At 42.6% G+C, this 22,246-nt stretch overlaps 1 protein-coding gene across 2 annotated transcripts in view; it reads right to left on the bottom strand.

Annotated features, from left to right (window-relative positions):
* The window catches only part of LOC309883166 (uncharacterized protein), a 37,464-nt gene that overhangs the window by 11,829 nt on the left and 3,389 nt on the right, over nt 1-22,246 (bottom strand). The window contains exons 2-6 of one of the 2 annotated variants that reach the window (XM_082771001.1): nt 6,591-6,673; nt 3,811-3,981; nt 3,187-3,336; nt 1,390-1,431; nt 546-630 (exon numbers count right to left, since the gene is read on the bottom strand). In XM_082771001.1, the coding sequence (XP_082627127.1) occupies nt 546-630; nt 1,390-1,431; nt 3,187-3,336; nt 3,811-3,981; nt 6,591-6,670 (528 nt within the window). In that variant the 5' untranslated portion in view covers nt 6,671-6,673. The remainder of the gene's footprint in view (nt 1-545; nt 631-1,389; nt 1,432-3,186; nt 3,337-3,810; nt 3,982-6,590; nt 6,674-22,246) is intronic. The other variant, XM_082771002.1, reaches the window with a different exon arrangement.

Consider the following 22,246-nt stretch of genomic DNA (forward strand, 5'->3'; position numbering starts at 1 on the left):
ACTGTATTTGATCACATTGGTATTTGACAACAATGCCATTGTTAGTTCAAAGGGTGAACATGGCATAAAGCTAATAAGTCAAAATGGCCTGGGGTCCCTCTCTGAAAGACAACTTGCTAAAAGGTAAAGGTGACCCACCAAGCTTGGTGTCAAGCCTAGAAATAAGTGCTATAAATATGAAGAGACCAGGACATATTCTAGTAAAATAATTCAGGAGAGTAAGCCAGTGATTCTTTCAGGATCAGTATCTTCACTTACTGCATTGAAAATAGGAATTACTGGTCACTCTACCACAAAGCATCACCAATATTGAAGTAAAGCAAAAGGAGTACAGAAGCCAGCAGCCAAGAATAATTTTAAGACTTTAGTATTCTTTGATAAGGGTCTGGATACCTCATGATTTCCCAAGCCAAAACCCTCTGAGTGGGCTTCCAGCAGGAAGTATGCAGCTACACAGATATGCACCCTGTAAAATCTCTTCAGGTGGGACTTGAATTTTAAACAAGGATAGCTGTAGCAGCAACAGCTGCTGTAGTTTTACTTACAGAAGAACAGCTATCAGCATCCAGCACAAAGATTTGAAGGGTTAGATTCTTCAGATATTCATTCTGTTTTATCTCACTGATATGCCTGAAAGTCAAAGGAAAGAGAGGGGGGGAATATAATTTCCTAAGGAAACTCAAGAAGGACCCTAAAGTTTGAATCCAAGAGATGCAAGAGAACTGCTCCTTGGCACTGCAATCAATACAGAGCAACTACAACAGTATTATTAACATGCAATGTTTACAGAGTGGTCATGTGCTTTTACTAACTTATTAATCTTTCTTTGAGGCCACAGGCTAGGAAAACTCCACATGGCAATGCTAATGCAGATAGACGTGCCTAACTTAACACCTTCCATCATTCTTTGGATCGTTATTGTTCTCCAAGAATCGGGAGATAACCTTTTCCCCTCTCTCTACATATACAAACACTTCTGCCTGAATGTTCGTGGAAATGACATATAAAAACATAACATTAAAAAGAAACAACTGGAGCCTCCAGATGCCATGAAATACAAACTTTAAATCAAATCAAAAAAACATCTGAAGAATCAATACCAGTTACGACATTTCCACAGTGATTAGGAAAGCCAACCTCCAGCACCAAAGGAATAAAGATGCTCCAATAATAATATCTTCTAGTGGAGTTCATATTTTCTGGACTGTAAACACTACTTTTGCTTTCACCAATGGATTCTACAATCAGACTTCAAAGGTAGATTTTTCAAACAGTAGCTAGACACTCACTGTGCTGAAAATCAGAGAGCAATCTGATATCAAGAATGACAAATTTCCTGAGTATTGTAGAGGAACCACCCCGAAGAAGGATAAAAGGAGAGTCACTTACCATAGTAATGCAGACAGCCATTGTTCCTTCACGTCAGCTGAGCTGAAGATAAAAAGGGAGGCAGATCATCAAACAAGTGCTGAGTGGGTAACAGCCTTTGGAAACTTTACCCAGTTTCATTTATATATAGCTGTAAGTCAAAGTTCCTTCCTGCAAAGCCCTGGAACAAAAGCACAGTCCTTTCCTACTTCTGTCCTATTTCAACAAACAACAATAATAACCATAACAAAAAAATCCCAAGAACAAACTAGACTACATTTCCCGCCCAGGCTGGCATGTGTTCAGTTAAGGAACAAATATCTTCGTGTGGTTCTGGAGTTAACTCATTTTGTGGGCCTTTATTATTTTTGTGGTGACCTTTAATTACTATTTTGTTTCTACTATTATTTCCTTTCCAATGTCTGCTGTTCTTAGAAGCTTCTGCTGCCAACGTGGGTTACCCAGGTCTCAGTGACATGAAGGAATAGCAACTGTTTTTGAGTTTGGACTAAGACAAAAAATGACTGCTTGCATGTCAGAGCATGAGTCCTAAGGCCAGGAATCCATCACCCAGAAGAGACCATCCTGACCCTTGGAAATTATGAGGCAGCAAGTGCGAAAGTAGGGTATGGTTCCCATTTCTTTTCCCACAAGGACAGCTGCCCCACAAAAGGAAAAGCATCACACTAGATCAGTCTTTCTAGCCAAGTCAGCAGACCCCTAAGGTCAGAATGACCCTTGAAGATTGCTGGCCTCCCAGTTTCGCAACAGACTGTGAAGTGGAGATGCCTGAGCTAGCAGTGACCTGAGCTCCTTGTGGATATACCAGCTCTAGATTCAATTTGGCCAGGCTAGACTGAGCCCAAGCTAAAAAAAAAAGTCACACTCTTTTTGGTGAGCTTTATGAGCTCAGGATCAACACTTGAATAGCCTTTCAGATGGCATTTGAACATGATCTGGTTTCTCTCTAGCCTGCTTCACACTCTCCTGCATTTCTGATGTTGGGGTTAGCAAGGACTAAACAGGTCTGGACTGTGCTGCTTTTGCAGACCTATCTTGACAATCCTTGTCATCTTTACAGGCTATTGTTGTGGGCACGAGACATCCTGGAAGATGACTCCAGCAGCAAGGTTTACCCAGAAGCTGTCCATGCCACATTAGTGGTGCATAAAGGAATTTAATCCCTGAACAAAGCCATCTGGCATTTTCATTAATGTAACTAAACCATCCTTTGAAGTGAAAAATTCCCAAACTAGGACTAATCTACAGAAATGCCCAGAAAAGTAGTGGATGCCCCATTCCTGGAAGTGTTCAAGACTAGGCTGGATGTGTTCAAGACCCTTGGCAACCTGATCTAGTAGGTGGTGTCCCTGCCCATGGCAGGGGAGTTGGAACTAGATCTTTAAGGTCTCTTCCAACCCAAGCTGTTCAATGATTCTATGAAATGTCTGCTGGCAGGTGCTGAAACAACAGGTATGTAGGTTATATGATGGCACAAGCCAGTTTGCTATGGCTGATTTGGATGCGATGTTCCAGTATATTCTTTGGCAGGGCCAGCTCTTGTTACAATACCACTTGCAAGGCATGGTCCTCTAGTTTAAAAGTCTCTCATGGACTAGCCTGCAGATAATTTTAAAATACGACTGTCTCCCAAGATCTAAATTTTTACCACACTGCCTAATGTGAGTCATGCACTCAATGGGGAGAAGGGCTGTGGTAGAGTTCAGGGTCTTGCATCCTCAGTCATCATTTCTCTTGACACATGGAAGACTTGGGCAGCTGCCTGGTTGGAGAGAGGTCTGATGTCTGATGTGATACCTGAAGGTGACAACATAGTTGATGATAGGCCAGCCGATGACAAACGAATTCTCAGGACTCATCTTTTTCTCTGTCACTTCACTGAGACAGGTGCCAGTCCACACTTCACTCAGATGTACCTGCTTTTTCAGCTTCAGGCTGGCAGAAGACCTGCAATTCAAATTATGAATTTCTTAGGCCATATTCTAACAACTATGCCTCCAACGTTTGTTCGTGCCACCATCCTGTCCTGCAGATACAGCAACACTAGCAGTCCTCTAAAACTAAATGTCTGGGGATGTGGAGGACCTGTAGGAAAGTTTTGCAAGTGGATTTTGGTGTTGGCGGCTCCACTTGTGGGCAATGTGTTTCACTAGAGCCACAGGCAGGTAATGATTTGGGCTAACTATTGTTGTAACCATGTGTTACATGAAAATGTGGCAGAAACAGTGAGACCAAGAATCTGTTTTCTGTACTTACTGTCTCTTACCCTCATGTGATTTCTTCAAGAAATCCCATGAGGAATGGGGCAAAAACTACCTTGTCCTTCAGAAAAATGGAGTGAAACATTAATACCAAGAAGAATTTCTTTAGGTGGAAGGGGGAGATGCCACATTTTAGATCCAAAATTTGCAAATTCCTTACTTGGACTTGGCGATGATCAGCATGTCACTGAACAAGATCAAATGTCTCTCCTGGGTCTGTAAGCCCACAGTTAGCTGTACTCGCTCATCCAGGATGAAAGTGGAGCCTGGGCTGCTGAACATCCAACTTGGCAGCCCATTGTCTGAATGGGAAGAGGAGAGGGTAGTTTCCCTGGAAGAGGACAAAAAATTGTATGACTGTCAGCAGCTTTTCTCATAAGGTTTTGTGGCTGAACACTGGTGACTGTTTTGCAACAAACAGCCTGTCATCATCAGTGCAGACCATACACCAGGTCCCACACCATCATTTCCTGGGTCTACCCTCACTCTGCAGGTGGGATTGTGCTGAACTAACAAGCAATAGTTCCTGGCTGAGTCTTGTTCAAAGACCTTGTTTTTGTACCTGATCCCGACTGAACTAGCTAACCTCTGAGAAATGGCCCTAGATTTATGTAGATCGAGAGTAACAGAGATCCTCCTGTCTCTACACAGACAAAAATGTGCACCTTGCGTGCAGGCAAGGGTGCATGTAAAAGATACTTGCCATCCCTACACCCCTCTGCAATACTTCTCTAGTTGGAGGGCAGTCTCTATACAGGCAAATCAGAAAACACATGAAATTTAGGGGTACTACTTTTGACATCATTAGTCTAACTCCATTTCCACTGATCTCATAACGAGGCCTCTTTGATTTCATGGGACTGAGGTTAAAGCTAGCTATTAACTGCTTTTGAAAATCATTCCCCAGTTACAGAAAAACTACATTCTTCCCTCCTCACCCCAGTCACCAACAAGTGAATTCTTGGCTTATACATCTGTTGCCACTGCAAGTGAGAAGTTAAATCACCTTTAAACTTGCTATTAAAAGCTTTCCATGTGCATTAACTGAGCAGTGGGAGCCACATCATCACACAAGCTCAGCAGTGGATGTCCTAAAGCTGGAGGAGTTACACAGCTTACACAGCAGGACAGCAAAAAAGAATATCTCACCGATATTCTGGTGGCCTAAGCAAAGATGGCATTGTACCAGCTCCTTCTACAGCAATCCATCATGAGAAATGTTTAAAATTTCCCTCCCTCACGAGGATATTCTTCAGCCAAATAAAGTCAAGAATTTGTTTCTTTCTCTCTCTCTCTTTTTTTTTTTTTCTTAGTGCAACTTAAAGGAGGGAGAAATAGCAAAGAAGCCACATAATTTGGTTAGGAGATGACCAAATGAAAATCAGTCCTGATCTTTATTTTAAATGATCCCGCAAGATTGACCTCAGACAGTTGTTTCAGAAAAGCAGGATGTACTATGCATCAATTACCTATGGTGTAACATAAAAGGTGTATTTTTCAGAAGGGCTGGTCAGCATCAAAATGTAAAGCAGTTCAGCTTTATCAACTTTTTCTTATAAAGAAAAAAAAGATCAAACTAGACTAATACCTCAGGAAGTGTTATTTATAAGATCATTATTAGTGCAAGGCAGAAAGGAGCATGGTGTCCCCTTAGCTATGTCTAGTAGTTACATGGTGCTGCAGGAGGAAGAGAGCATGACATTGACTAGGGTTCAGTTCCCATGTAAGGACAAAGGAGCTCAATTCATAGCTAGCACTTGATATTTCAGTGGAAGATTTGCAAATCTGGCATGTTTGTACCTAGCTCTATCTGCTGACACTCCTGGTGCTTTATATCTTAATGGGCAAACCATCAGGACAACACTGGATGACTCTGGAGCTGCAGGCAAGAGAGGGAGCTTTTCATGTTAAGGTTGTCACTTAACCTGTCCACCCAAGCTAGTAGCAAGAGGAAGCTGCTGTCTTCTGACAGGGGACATGATTGTCCTAGAGGAAGGATGGATCCTCGTACCTCTCTCAGCAAATGGCCAGAGATGATGCCACACACACAGTTCTCGTAGAGACCTCCCAGCACTCCCCTTGTTACCCAAAGCAGCTCCCAGCCTCCTCACACTCCCAAGTGAATTTGTATCTGAAACAGAGCCAAATCTCAAAGCCAACCCTTCCCACAGACAGGCTAGCAGGCAGAGCAGAGGGCAGAGAGGTCTCCTGTGGAGAGTTCCCCAGTGGAGAGTCCCCCTGGTTGCAGGGCCAGGATGTGTCCCCAGGGCTGCCTGTTCTCCTGACAAGACTTGTGGCTGGTGCAGCCTTCTTCTCCTTGGAGCAGCTCCTTCCACACCTGCTCACTTGGGGACTGTTTATGGTCCCTTTCCTATTAATCCAAACTGCAGCCCCTCACTGCAGTTAGGACTGAGGGGATGGGGATGACTGCTCTCACCCAAATCAGTGGACATTTGCAGAACACAGGCAGGCCCATATGCAGCCTCTCTGCACTGAAGTCTGCTTTCTGACAATTTGCAATTGTGCTTCTCACCCACGGCAATGCACTGCTGAACAAAGGAGGCCCTCATGTACCAGTCTCACTTCCTAAGACATCAGTTGTTTCATTTCTTAGAGTACCTCTGTTCACCTTCTCATACTGCTGCTTGCTGCGGGTTATATGGCAGACTAAACAGCCATGAATCTGTCAGCTAAACACACGTTGACTGCCCAGCTAGAATGGCACAGGAAGTTTGTCTCATTTGCAGCTCATGTCATTGTCTGGCACTTTACATCCTCTGCACTGCATTTTTAAAGTATGTTGCAGTAAAAAAGAAAATCTTCCAGATGTGTCCACAAACCAATTGCCCTTGACACTGTTAAATTAATTTTAAAAGCAGTTTCTTTTCAGCCTGTATAGGCAGAAAAGTGAAAAAGGAGTCCGAAAGGTATTTCCTTTACCTGGAATGGTACTTTGACTTGCTGAGAGCTTTAGTAATGGCAGAAGGCGTAGATCGTCTTCTTTGGACTATGGGCTTCATCTTCTGCAAGAGAAAAATACTTTCCAGTTAGTCTGGCCACCTTGGAAGCAGATTTGCTTACTGCACTCTACAATTTCTCTTTTTATCTTGCCAAAATTTATCATACCTCACCACTGAAAGCCATGATGTGAGACACTTTCCCTTCCATACTTACTTTTCAAACACTTGTAAAGTCTCCCATTTATGTGGGACACTTAAATCTTTCCTACCTTGAAACACTTCCAGTTTTCACAGCCAAAATTCAAAGTAATGACATGAAATTAGGCAGAGAAAAAAGCATGGGATGAAGGTCAGGAAAACTTCCTAACACTCTTACCTAGTAGACAGTGGAATAGTCTTTTAAGGAAGAGCAAGGAAATCCACTTTAAAACTGGACTGAACAGAGCTATGGACAGCATTTAATGCCATAGGTACCCATATTTTATGGGCTGAAGGAATGGATGAGTTTACTTATTAGATTTCTCTCTCTCTCTTTATTTTCCATGATTTATAGATTCATCAAATAGACTATTATATCCTCTGCAGGTAACGTAACCTCAAGACATGTGTATCTTTTTTAACACCTTAGCCACAGTCTTGTATGACACGTAAATGAGGTGACTGTAATGGTGAGACTTGTGAGTTAGACCCGATAACCATCCATACGTATATGTCAACATATACACAGAAGGTCACGGGTCTTCTTTTAGTTGCTAAATGAATTTTGTGCTGGAGAAAGATGACATATTTTAGCCTGGGAAACAAATCAGCACTTGAGTGCCTCATATTTAGTAAGCATGGGAAAATCTTTCCCTTACCTCATATCTAATTTCAGCATTCGCTTGTGCTAGAGCTTTAAGTACCAGGAGGTTAAGATTATGTTCAGAATTATTGATCTTCTGACTTCTGAACATATTAAAATATGGAATATCCAAAGAATAAAAGAAACTAGGATTGCTAGTTGAAATCTTGCGGATAAAGTGTGTTCCTTTTATCAACCACATACTTTTCAAACTATGCTGGATGTAGAAATAGTCATTTCATGTGAACTCATTAGTACAATCTCTGAGTACTTTACGCTATTAGAGCTTGGTACCTTATATTAATCATGTTAACATGACATTCTTATGATGTTAGAGGAAGTTATTATCCCCATTTCACTGATGAAAAGGCCAAGAACAAAGGATTACAATGAATTTGGGTGCCCACTGTTCTACACATTGGATCTGCTTTTTCTGTGTAGACAGAAAGGGTGGATTAGGGGGTTTGTTTGAAGCACTCTCCTTGCTCGTTTTTTGCTAGAGCTACAAGGGCTCAGCACATCTATAAGTCTGTCTCCTAGCATTTATGTGAGGAATCCCCCAAATTAAGAACAAGACATTAGTAACCACTTCAAAAGTTGGTGGAAATTATTTACCACACTAAAGGAAGAAAATCTGTGGCAGAGGAGGGATGGAATACAGCTGCCAGAGAAGGCTCATGCTTACTCACATCGCATTTAGTTTACAATATGCTTCTGGACTCCTGTGACAAGAGACCAGGGAACTCAACAGGCAACGGTTTTCTACAACACAGACTGCTGAATAATACCTGATCATGTCCATCTGAGCCCTCCAAAGTACAGGTGGCTTTGTGAAAGATAATGTATGGTCATATAACTCAAAGTTGGAGTAGGGTTACAAGTGCAATTTAATTAAGTCATTTTCTAATGTATGAATGCTCAGCTTTGCAACATCCCTAATGCTCTCCAAGTAGTTTCTTTATGTATGAGTACATATGTAGACTGAGGGACAGATGGACAGCAGTTTCTCCCTCATTGCTTGATATGACCTTGCCAAACAATATTCCTTCCTTGGAAGTTTCACATACAGAACTAAATAAAAATAACATGAATATATATATATATAATTTTAAAGTCCATACTGAAAGAGAACATCTGCCTTTCAGAAGTGCTTTAATAAGATAAAATGTTCCTACAAAACATAGTACAGTAAAGCATCAGTCATGCCATATCATAGGGTGTGGTTGCTTGGTGGAAAACCCTGAGTGGCTGTCAGCTGCAAAGGTCTCTTGAATGAATAAAGCAAGCATGCTGGGAGATCTAATGCATCTCTAAGCCAGGGACTTTATTTTAACATTTTGAATGCCACGGCAGAAAAACTTTGCAAGTGACGGAATCCTCTGCTCTGAAGAATCCTATGGCATGTAATAATCACACTGTAGATAAAACAATCATTTTGGCCACCCCAAAACTAGTCTTCTCTGTGGTATAAGGTGGTAAAGAGTAGCAATGATATATATGATGTGCGTGTAGCGTACGAGAACATTTTACTCAGAATACATTTCATGGGAGACATTAGAGAGTCGGGATTTACTATACAGCTGATAGAGGGAAAAGTACTGGTGGATTTCTTCTTCTGACCATCAGGAATGGTTCCAGATTGTACCTGAATATTGGCAGCAATGCCCTCCAAGAAGCCTTGTCTTTGCCCATGCTTTCTCCAGAGAAGTCTGAGGACCTGTTCACTAGTACTGCTTCCAGCAGCCACTGGACTACCTATGAAAGCCTCTCAATCAAGACAGAACTTTTTTTTTTTTTTTTTTTTTTTTTTTTGTGAAATGTGACTACAAGACACAAGTTATTCCCCATACTCACTATCTCCAAATAAAAGACTTTGCTCACTGGTTGCACAGAGGTCCAGTTGTCTGATGCAAAACAGACTGTAGGGAAACGAGCAAATTTCTTTCCAAATCCTCATCGAGAGTCTCTGTGATCTCAGCCAGTTGAGTCTCCTTGGCAGGACACCACTGAAATGATGGCCACGAGATCACACAAGTGGCATCTTACTGAGGGAAAAGGACACAGCTGAATGGCATAATCTCATGTTTAATATATTTTATTTGCATATTTAGTAGAGGAATAATAAATTGTTCTGTAGCTGTGTAAGGTTAATCAGTTGCTCATTTCCTCCTTCCTTAGCTATGTACCCCATTTCACGCAATTTTGGTTTGCATAGGCTAGCCAATGTAAATGATGTATCTTTAAGAAGCTGCTAGACGAGGAAAGAGTCTCCTAACACTTTGCGTGTTCTTTCAGTGACATGTAAAAAGTGCTCTGGAGCCTGCTTAAATATCATATGACTTCTAATACCAACATCTGTTGTCGTATGTCACTAATGGAAGGACATTAAAAAACCACACATGACAGCTCTCTATCATCTGATATTATCTGCACTCTAAATCTCACGATTACAGGACAGGACATGCCACTCTATTCAGTTCATGCTTCTCTGCTCTAGCTCTGCTGCAGAGAACTGGTGGACTAGTCTTGCCTCTAGATGTTTAGCCTAAATCTTTGCAGGAGTCTGGTTGGGCTTTCATTACACCAGGGCCCTAAGGGAAACCTTGTACCACAATCAGCCCTCTAGAATGTTTTTCTTGTCTTACAGGTCATTGACACTACGGACTGACAGATAAAAGTTGTATGAGGCTGAACTCTTGGGTTCTTGCTCTTGCTCGGCTGTTAACGATAGTAAGAAGACTAAGGAGAGTCACCTTCCTGGTGCATTCATTTTTCTGTTAGCAAGTGAAGCAGTACTTTTATTTGCCTCACGCGGTTGTGATTAAACTTAAGCAATTGATGGTGGTAATGTAAGCTATGCTCTTTGAGGTGATCTCTGAACATGTCAAGAAATCATTTGTGAGAATTAAATTGAAATGCAATGTAAGCATTTTCACAGGTGCAACAATAGGAGAAAAATAGGTCATGTTTTTCTTTAACGTGATCGATACTTGCGGCTAATTATTTATTAACATACATGTGAACAGCTCAGAGACCACTCCTGTAACAAATCTGAAACATCACACTGCACTGCCTCTAATGGATGCTCTTCACTAACCAGAACTGGAATCCCTGAACCAGCATAGCCATCTCTGACCAGCAGGTAGGTGGCCCAGATACTCACTTCATTCCCATGCACTCTATGGAATGGGCAACTCCAGCACCTGCATCCCATCTTACTATATGGATGAAACACCACAAGGCCTTTGTCTCAGTTAGGAGCTTTCTACATGGCCACAGCCTCCTTGCCTTCAGAACTGCTGGAGCCTGGAGGCTGCTGCTGGTGAGCTGCTGGGGCTCACCTGGACATGGGACAGCATCACACATTTCCACAAAAGCAGTATTTTCAGATGAAGAGAACACTTTGCTGTGCTCCGTCATGTTTGAGCCAGGGAGTGTTTTTGCTGGAAGTCAGCTCTGTTCACACTAACCAGGCACTTGAATTAGAGAACACTCACAGGGCCATAATCTATGCTGTTTTGTTACCACGGAAACAGATACTCATTTACCCAACATACTCTGAAAGTGCTTGAACACTTGCAACACTCCGGACTGTGTTTGTGCATTACTCATCTCAGAGCTGCCAATTTTAGCTGCGTATTTCTTGGCTCTGGGAAAGTTGTGAGTCTAATACCCCTCATTCCAAACCCATGTAAGGCCTGCAATATCGGTTCAATTGGCCAGCACGAGCAGATTCCATGCCCCCGCACCCCTCCCTGACCTCTGTGCTTGAATGTTATTCTTCAGATAGTTAAGGTGGAAGGGAGATGAAAAATAATGACACCTGCTTAGTACAGGGTAGATTTTCCTTCTCTTGATAGCTGGTCAAAGTTTGTAATGTCTGGTTTAGCTCATATTCAGAAATAGTTTTTTTTTAATAGTTCAATTTCTCTGCAAAGCATAAATTAAAATATTTGTTTCAGAAACACTGACACATGTTTACAAAAACACCATGTGTTTTCTTGGACCCCAGCAGCTGGTGCAAGTTGACAAGACCAGTGCATTCTGCCAGCAGCAGTGGGAAGCTGCCTGGTCAGTCTCATCTCTATCGGTCAGTGCAAAGCAGCAGGGAAACACATCTCTATCACTCACAGGCTTCTCATGCTATGGAAGACTGTAGGTTATAAAGGCATGGATCAGAGATCCTACTTTTTGACTGAATGTGGGAGCTAGACAGCCAAGACTGACAGTGGGTTGGCTTGGCCATCTGCAAGCCCAGGACTTAGGGTGGTAAGGCACTGGAACAGGTTGCCCGGAGAGGTTGTGGATGCCCCATCCCTGGAGGCATTCAAGGCCAGGCTGGATGCAGCTCTGGACAGCCTGCTCTAGCGGTTGGCAACCCTGCACTGTGCAGGGGAGTTGAAACTAGATGATCTTTAAGGGCCTTTTCAACCCAGGCCATTCTATGACTACCTGCATGGTAAGATGTGGCAGATCTACAGGACTTTGAATTCTATGTTAAGCCATACAATACAGGCTTCTGCAACAGTAGAAACTATGACACAGGGTGGGTAAGCTGGCACAAAACAAGGATGTTTTCCCATAGAAACGTGCTGGACAAAAAGCTTTAAGATCCATTGTGGTAGGAAGAGTTCTCTAAGAGCCATCTTTTCAGTTTACTGGAAGGCACTTCCAAAGCGGTATTTCCATAAAAATGCTTGTTTTCAATGAATCTGCATTTTCCAGGGAAAAAATACACCATCAAAAAGTTTGTGGATAGTTCTTTGGCCATGGGGTATGTCATCACTAAAACAGATTGTCGAGCCAGTCTGAAAACAAATAGCAGTGTAGAAATAATAGTATGGAGCTCTGCAGAGCCTCTGCCACTACACAAGGTTAACTAGCAGCTTTAAAACTAGCCTGGTACATCCATGCCACCCTGCAGCTAGTAGTGGAAACATGTTCTTTATGAGCACTGAACACAGAAGAAGATCAGTCAGTTAGCCTATGTCCATCCCATGTGCTCTCTATTGAAGCAAAGATGATTGCTACCGCCTCCCTTTTCTGGACAATGGAAGTATTGTACACTGACTTTACTAGTTGACCCTTGCTAGAGATGGACGTAGTCTAAAAATGAAGACATGACTTTAGATCTAGGACATTCACCCATCAGTATCTAATCTGTTGTGAATGAGAAGTCCATCTACCCCAATGAGCTCTGAATTTAGCTTAACCATTTCCCTCTCTGTTCCTTTCTATGTGATTGTTTATTGAGCTCTTACACTGACAAGTAGGATTTAAAGAGCTCTGAAACTGCATTTTAGACCAACTTCACACCTGACACTGGACTAGCTTTCCTGTATTCAGGGGAGTTAAAAGCAGTATGATCAGATGTAGGGAGATAGCTAATTTAGGTCTACCCCTATTTTCAGCATATTGATGTTTCACCATGAGTTCTTTGCATACTGCTGAACAGAGAAAAAGGATTGCAACCCTACCAAAATGTCACTAGTATGGCTGTAGGTACCCGGCTCACAATTCCGAAGCAAACTCGCTTCTCCCACCACTCTGACCTTTTAATTTCTGCTACTTTTTCATGTGGAAGATTTGGCTCTCCATGTCAATCTCCAAAGTCTTAGACAGTCTACTTTCTAATGTGAAAACAGTGAAAGGGTATCACATCCTCTTAAATATATATATATGTGTGTTCATAAATGTGGACTCCAAGTCAATTCCATGCTGACATTTAGATCAGTTAGGGAGGCTTACATTGCTAAGGACACTGTCAGAGAGAACAATACATCAGCTACAATGTCTTAGATTATTTGGAGTATCACAGATTGCTCAGAGCCAATAACACCAATATTATTCTCACTCTTGGATAGATCTTGTGAAACACTCTCTTCCTATGGATACTTTCATCACAGTATTTGTATGTTGTGTTAGAGTAGATAGCTGATTTCTGTTATTAATCAACTGATCCCAGTAAATGCACATAAAAGCAAAAGTTACTGCAGAAATGTAGCACATGGCTATTTAGCTCTAAAAATATTAAAGAATCCATTTAAGAGTGCAGAAACAATTAACTGATGGCTTGGGCTTAGATTCATCCATGTGAAAAAAACTGCTGCTGCTCTTCCATCCAATGAGTTTATGTTAGCAGCAGAATTCCTGCAGAAGTATCTTAATGTGAGATAATGCGAAACACTTCTGGCTTCAGCTCTGTTATATCCTTTGTTTATGTGAATGTAGAATGCTTTACAAAGTACCTGTATAATACTGCAGTTGCATTTCTAGTTAGAAAATTGAATTAGAGACAGATAAAGAAAAAGAAGAGATTGCTCACTGCAAAAAAGGACATCTCGCACTAGGTTACAAGAACAAGAAGTGGGCTTGTCATTTTATCATGCTGATTTGCATTTAAAATTAGTGTAGAGAAAAAAGTGCTTGATTAATAACTTTACAAATAAAATCCTCCCACAATCCTCAGGACTGTTGTAAGACCAGGAGGAACACTGTGCAGCAGAGTGGTCCACTGGCATAATTCACCAGGCACAGCGGGAAGGAAAATGAAGCCATGTACTATCTGCCCTCCCTGCAACACCAGCACTACCTGCTGCTGCAGTCCTTCCACCCTCTTGTGTACTGTGTTTGTACAGCTGCTGCGTCCTTCCCCCTTGTTACCAGATTTCATCTGTCACCTGAGAAACTGCAGACTTGAATGTAACCCCATGACCAGGAGCAGATTTAGCAGGGGCTCTAACAGCTGTTGCCTTGATATCATCCTCTATTTGCCCTTAGATGGCAAAATACCCTGCAAGATGCCCAGTATCTCCTTACTGGGCAGCAGCCTCAGATACGTGTTCCTGCTCTGCATCTCATCCAGGTGTGCCCATACAACTCTCTGCCAGTCTGATATTGGGTGATATAGGCTTGAAAAGCCACACTCTTTCCTACACCGTTCCACCAGCCCCTTGGAAGAGGACTTGTTTTCTTTGCAGCCTTGATTTCCTGCCCAGCTTACTACCCATAATAAGATAAATCCTCTCTAATTCTCCTCCAAGCATCCCTTAAAAGGTAAGTGTTTGGAGTCCCAGGACAGACAAAAGCCTGGGCTGTGACTCGGTTCCCGTGCTGGTTTCCCCATCTTTGCCCAGTTCCCAGTCAGAGGAAGATGCTATATATAGCAGAGATCTGTTATGATGGTGATCACGATTAGGCACTGTTAATCAGCTTCCTTCCAGCTTGCTGCCAGTCAGGCAGGCCAGTACAGCCTGACGGCCAGAAGGGAGAAGGCCCTCCAAAAAACACACTGTGTGTGAACCTGGAGGTCTTGAGAGGACCAGCTGTGTCCTGCACAGACTGCTGGCCTGAGACCTCCCCTCCCTCCTGCTCCACCATCCCGGCATGAATGTAACCTCACTGATATTCCCAGAGAAGTTGGGCCTCGAGAGGCAGGCTGAAAACAACCCCAGATCTGGTGTTTGCAGTAAGGAAGGTCTCAGGGGCTTTGTGAAGGAGGAGGGAAATGGAAAGACAGGAGACTGTCACAGACCTTGCTGAGTATCTCCAGGACTGAGCAGAGGCCAGTAAAGATGACCAGATCTTCAGCTGAGGTAAATCATTTCTGGTCCACTATAGTCAGTAGCATTACGCACATTTAATGTAGGTGTCTTCAGAAGACATCCATAAAGTATGCTATGCCTAACATTTTTTATCCGTGGAAGTGCAGTGCCTATTGACATCAGCAAACAGGAATGATGTCAGAAGGTGGATCAGCAGTGCCTGCAGCACATGCTGTAAGGCATGTAACAGGGAGTGAGCCTGCATATGCAGACAAAGTGAGCCAGGCAGGAGATGAAAACATTCATGGAAGTGTTGACTAGAGGAAAGAGAAGCACATTTTAAAGAAGACCTCCTGTATTTGTCCTTCCCTTAGTTTCCCCCAAGTTGGAGTGCATATGACGACCACGAGTGTCAACAACTGCAGCAGCTGGCTTCACCACGGAGCATGTGAAATCTCAGGGCAGAGGGCTGAATATGTTGCTGTACAGTTCAGTTTATTTCCTACAACTTCATCACTAGTTAGGTTGAACTGTGTTAAGTGGGACTCTGCTACCTGTGGCTATCTTCTGCCAAGGGGGGGGGAGGGGTGTCAGGATCACCCTTCAGAGCAGTAGGGCTGTGAGATGCCACAGCTGGATTCCTTTCCAGAGTCTACTGCCACTTCCCCAGCTGCTGAGACCTCTCTGCCCACCAACAAGCTCAGACTTTGCTGGTCTGAGCAATCCCCTCAGGGTTCAATCCCCTCTCAGTCCTCAGTGTGACAGCAAGTACCTCATTTTGAGAGGAAGCCAGCCGAAAACTAATGTATTTTGCCTGCTTGGTGCCTGGCCTACAGCACCTCTAAACTTATTATCCACAGCTGCAGTTGTTGCACATTCTCTGTCTCTGTGCAGAGCTGGGCTTTGCAGGCAAGCTTCACACCTCTGTCATATATTCCACCCCAAGATACCAGATGAGCCTTTTCCCATAACTCAGAATAACCAGGAGAAAATGAAGCAGGCTCAGACATCCAGCTCATAGCGCTCATGTGCCAACTGCCCAGCTTCTAATTCCAGGGACAGAAACGTTTCCAGCAGCTGTAGGAGCAGCTCCACGCCTTGTGCCGTGACACCACCCCATGCCCAGCTCCCAAATGGATGCCACGTGGGCATCCCTGCAGTGTGTGAGTCCTTTGTGCTTGCTCTAGATACACTCCAGGGCAGGTGAATAGGGGAAGAGAAGCAAACCATGAATGTCTAGAGGAATACCTACTGCTACAAGTGGCCAAGTGAGGAGCTCTTTTAGGACTGAGACTAGTGTCAGTGCTACAAGGACTGGCATAGTCTCTTTGCCAGATACTGATGCCCTTAGCAAAGTGGCTTTCTGCTTTTCCCTCTATATAACTGTTTCACCATGATTCCTTCTAGTTCATGGGTTCTAAAACATACTACAGTTTTTATTCAGCCAAGCACTTCTTTATCCGTATCCTACACGTCTACTTTAGCTTCAAAGCGACTGCTTGGAAAATGGAGAAACTGAGGCTCAGAACAAAGACTTAAGGAGCGTGTCCACAGTGGTGCAGAAACATACTGACAGAGCCAGACTTGGAAGCTAGGTCTTCCTTCTGTGAAAGGTCAAAACTAGATCTCCTTTCTCCTAAAATCAAAAGTTACATATTCCCCCAAAGTTATTATTGTGACATTTTCATTGCAAAAACAAGACCTACATGGTTCCTGCCCAAGGAGCTTATCCAAAGCACAAACCAACGACATCTGTGAGCAGACAGAATCATAACAGATCAAATCTCATGGCATATTACTAGGAATTCCTGATACCTAAAAATCTGCCATCCTCCACCTGTCTGAAGAAGCAGGCTCCTTTATTAACACTGGGGAAGTTTCTCTGTAACAGAGATGACTCATTCCATCTAACAAGGAGCAATTCGAAGTGCACACGCAGCTCAATTAACACTACAGTAACTGCCCCATGCCTCCTGACACTGAGACACTGGCAGTCCATTACGTTTTCTGGATAAGGCAATGCTGTTCCAGTTCATCCAGCCTATTTTTTCCATATTACTGCACTCGGGTAAGGGCGTGCCTGTCTGTCCATTTACATTTTAATGGTTCACATTACTTTGCTCCAAACAGGGTGAAAATTCAGGGTACAGAAGATAGGGAAAAAATAATAGAAGTGCAGCTGCTTTATGATCTCTTTGGAGTGAATTTTGTCAGCAAGGGCACATGGTAAAGCATTAACACTTCCTTGCAATGCTATGGAGAATCTTTAGCTCTCCTGCCACTTTAACCCTTTGACCTATTTTAGATTCATAGTTAGCTTAATCAGAGGAAGAAGAGTAAAATAATGTTGAGTGGCCACAGCACCATATTTTATTGTGGATGCAAGTCCCTTCAAAGAGATGGAGTAGAGTTTAATGTGAACTCAGACCTACGAAACTTGGGTGTAAATATTTATCTGAGACGTTTTACACAAGTTCATCTTCAGATGTTGTTTCACTAATTGCTTCCCTCTTCCTCACTGTTAAAAAGCAGCTCCAAACAAATGCAAACATTTCTTAAAATACGCAGAGCCTGATGGCACTAAATCAGTTTGCAAGGACACACTTTGAAACATTTCCTTTTCCTTCCAAGAAATGGAGCCCTGCTGGTTTATTTTAAAATGTCCCATATAAGGGGTCTGGGAGAAACAATTCTTGGCTGCCAAAGGCCAAGTGAGTTTTCCACCCAGAGGTGACTGGGGACTAGTTTGACTCACGCTAATCTATTCCATCTCATTTTTTTCCCCTGCTTTCATGGGTTATTTGTGCCTGTGAGGCCTTCCTTCCTTAGGATTACTGGCACAACATTTACAGCAGATGGCAAAGAATGAGGATGTCCTGAAAAACGCAGAGGACTGACACCTCATGGAAACACCACAGGCCTTCCAGACTGAAGCTGATCTTTCTGAACAGTGGATGTATTGGCCCATGTTCTTAAATGACACTGCACTGGATCCCAAATCAAAACACTTTGAATTTGTCAAGGCTTGGACCTGTGTTTCCAGTTACTGAACCCAGCCTTGCTTGCATAGTGCCAGCCTCCACCAAGAGAGCGTGCACGGATGGAGATTAGTACAAGGTTTTGGTCCCTTGCTCTAACATTGCCCAGGGTGTCCTAAAACCAAGCAGAACTCTTAGCTGCCACTCAAGCTGCAGGACAGGTACCTAAAAAGGGTCACCAAAAGCTTTAAGCAGGAAAATAAACTGTGCCTCTGTAAACACCTGGGTACCCAAACGGAGCTCTGTACTTCCTTGCTATGGTATCCAGTACAAGACAGATGTGATAACTGGTGAATACAAGATTAAAAACAAACAAACAAACAAACAAACAAAAATAAATATCAATGTTGATTTAGAAATGTTTCTGTACTTTGTGCATCTGGGCTGCAGAAAAACTAAGCCACTGAAGGAAGCACTTCCCCCTGCTAGCACCAATTCAGGAGGCCAAAAGTAGTGGGAAAAGTAAAACCTTGTTTTGCAAAATATTTTAATCTATTCTTGGAGGTCCTGAAGGTTTGGCAGTAATTCTGATGTCCAGGGCCAAGTAAATTTGAAATATTTACTAACAACAGATTAGACATCGTCACCTGTTGGGGTTTTCCTGCAGTGCTCATGCCCATGGTGAAAACCCACTGCAAGTGACTTCACTCACGTGTTTTGATACAACTTTAAAATCTCTCATAGTAGTAAAGGGACTCTTTTCTTATCTATTTCCTTCCTTTGAATCAACGCCAAAAGCTACCCCAGGAACCTCTCAGCAAGAACACCTTCTTGCCTCTATAGCTCGAAAGAAAACCTCTGCATAGCTCTACATGTGCATTTGATCTCTAGCATCAGGTGACTAATTACAGGACTCGTGGGAAATTAGTGGGTGCACGCTTCTAAAAAGCCTGTTAAACCATTTAATGCAGGTGGGTACTTCGGAGCAGAAGTTTCTATTTTAGAGTTAGATTTATATATATAATATTGGGAGGGAGCTTACTGGATTTCAGAGCATAAAAATTCATCATTAAGGCCAAAGTAAATTAAGAACCAGGCTCTTTCTTTCTCTCTCTCTCTTTTTTTTTTTTTCTTTTTTTTTTTTTTTAATGCAAATAAATAATTCACTGAATTGAGATTTGGAAAAATGAAAAGCTTGCAGAGCAGCCAAACCTGAAGAACAGAAGAATGTAAAATATTCCTTTGTGTCTTTAAAATAACCCCTTTTTCTTTCCTTCTCCTGGTTCAAAACTCCTCCTCCTGCCATATTAAAAATTAAAAATTCAAAGCTGGACAGCTGGATCTGCCCAATTACAGAATTACTTCAGTCTTTCCAAAGCAGAGCTTCTAAGCTTGAGTATGCAGGCCCAGCCTCCACTAGGGACCAGATTATCTACCGGCATCTGAAATGCACAGTACCTGTTTTCAGCATGTGATACAAGAAGATACAAATTGCATGAGGAAGTGAAAATGTTAACTACAAAAAGTTATGAGACAGCAGCACTTAAGGCCCACTGAGCAGGCAGCACATCTCCACTTGAACACACCTCTCCCTCTGCCTGCCACCCCAGAGGACGCACATTCATTGTGAGCTGACAAGTTCTTAGCTGACCTCCGACAGATCCCTGACAGAGACTGACTAGACACACATCAGCTTTATATTTGCCTTAGCTTTCTCTTAGGGGTAGAAGCAGACTTACTTCCAAGCCACCTTCCCTCAGCCTGAATGAAAATATGTGCATGAATGGTGGTCCCCAGGAAAGGTCCCAAGTTCCCACCTAATTAATAATCAATCTTGTTGCAAGCAAAGCATCAGTGGGTAACTCAGTCCTCTCCAACAGGTAACTGCCAGCAGACTTTGGTGCCTGTGAGTTTAAGCCTGGTGTTTCGCATGCATTTAGAATGATTAGATCATTTTATTGGCAGCTTAGCCTTGGAATAGAACTTGAAAAGAGGCAGCTCTGTGCATCTGGTTTGCATTAGAGCTGAACATTAATCCCTTTATGACTTATAAGTATCCTGTTAGCGCTATACAGACTTGGAGTTGTTAAATGGCATTCTTAGAGCTTGGTGGCTGAAAAATGGGCCAAAACCAACACCTTTTCTAGCGCATGCACCATGAAAGGCAATTTCTGCTTTTTGTTGTTTGCTCATCTGCCTGTCAGAAACAGGACGGCTAACACACTTGCTAGTAATATCCCCTGTTGAACCCCTCCTCAAAACTCATTTTAGGTTTGTGCTGAATTGCAGGATTTAATCCCACAGAATTTTGAAGTTGATGAAAATGAGGATCCAAACATCATGAATTTCAGTGGAGCTGCAAGTCTAAAGTTACACGAGCTGGGCAAGTATAAGCAGACTTTGGCTCAAACAATTGCACATTTTTGCCATTTTTTTTTTTTTTGTAGTTGCAGGAAGACGTTAGGGGTGTAACACTGAAAGAGGCCAAGAGAGACATCACTGAGCAGCTAGGCAAAGATTAGGAATGGAAAGGTAGGCTAAGGTCCATGTAAAAAAGAAGGTGTGAAGGAGGGGCCTGAAAACACAGCCTGAAAGAAATGCTAGTGGATTGAGAAAGGGAAGGAGAGAAGCTAATTACAGAGGACAAATAGCTCAGAGATCAAATAACCTGGAAGTCAGGATGGTTGGCCAAGTGAGGCACACAAGGAAATACGTACATTCTTACAGTAAAAAGAAAACTCTTGCTACGAACCAATGCAAGTAAAGTTGTGTGGTGTTAAAGAACATGTTCCAGTTTTTGGATGGCAGAAGAGATGGAAAAAGATAAGCAGTAGAATGAAATTATTCCCATTAAGATCCTTGCACGAGGCTGTAATAATTATCCCATGGGAGCAACTGCTGCAGGCTACTGCAGAAAGTCATAGATGAGCCAAGGAGAAGAAATGACTAAGGCAGAAAACACCTTGTTCCACTCAAGTCCATGATACAATGCCAGTGCTTTACAGGGGCTATGATTTATAAGAGTGGGTACAGCACCACCAATGAATCAGACAAAGGCTACATACATTAATGACTCTGCATATCCCATGCACAGGCACAGGCTTGGGTTGGGGAGGCATTTTTGCTCTGTAGCACAGGCAGGCATAAAGTAGCCATGGGGACGCAGAGGTTGCACCCAGCCTGCACTGGCACTAGGGAGTGCAAGCGGCCGTGGTGCTTTTCTGACATAGCACTCTCTATGCCTGTATTTCTGGTGCAGCCTAAAGAAACTGGCAGTGGAAAACTCTGAGAAACATTCTATTTAAAGATTATTCTTCTGATTCATATACTTTTCCTCACCTTTGTTTTTCCCCAGTACTTCTTTTTCATTTTTGCCTTAATCTTTACAGGAACTAGCATGAAAACTCTATCATCTTAAACTAGGACAAACATAGGGCACATTAGCAGGCACACAAGACCCCAAAAGCTTCCTAACCTGCCTCTTATACTTCATTCCCCATCACTTGGGTTTAATACAGGTTTATGTGTAAACTCATACCTCCAGTCATGAGCGCTTTTGTGGGTCTTTGAAAAATACTTTATAATCTGACAGAATGTTTCTGATTTTGAGGAATCCAGAGCAGAAAACAATTATCCAGCAGAATTTACAGTAGAGCTATAAAGATAGTGCTTATCTTTTCCACCACTTAGCTGTTAGCCCCTATCAGCTTTATTAATTTTTCATGGAAAAAATTGCCATGTGTAGCCTCTTTATTTGCTTTCCCTATGCAAACACATGTGCACAGACAGATGCACACATAAACATACATGCACAAAGCTCTTTTGAGCTTTCCCGATAGACACTGCAGCCAACTTCAAAACCAAATCAAACCATGCCTTTCAATAGGAATTATGAAAAGTAAGTTTTAAATCACAAACACATCCTGTTTTGCTTCAGTTTCTCTCTTACATGCCACAAGCTGGACTCCACCCTAACTGTTTTCAGAGGGGCTAACTATGAGTGCCAGGTTTTGGAAACTTTCATGTCATTATCTGTCCCGCCATTTGATCTCAGAGAAATGTGAGAAGGGGTAGAACAGTGTGGACAAGAACAGAGGGATTGACCCCATGCCCATGCACACCCATCCCTCTTCCAGTTCTTTCTCCCACAGTTCTAACACCCCTCATGAGAAAATGCCAAGAAGAAGATGAACAAAAGTGTTTTGTTTTGTTTTGTTTTGTTTTCATCACTGCCTGGTCTTTGGCTGAAATGGAGAAGGTGCTGTTAAGCAGA

Source organism: Aythya marila (assembly GCF_965140915.1).
Source record: "Aythya marila genome assembly, chromosome: 13".
Classification (NCBI taxonomy): Eukaryota; Metazoa; Chordata; class Aves; order Anseriformes; family Anatidae; genus Aythya; species Aythya marila.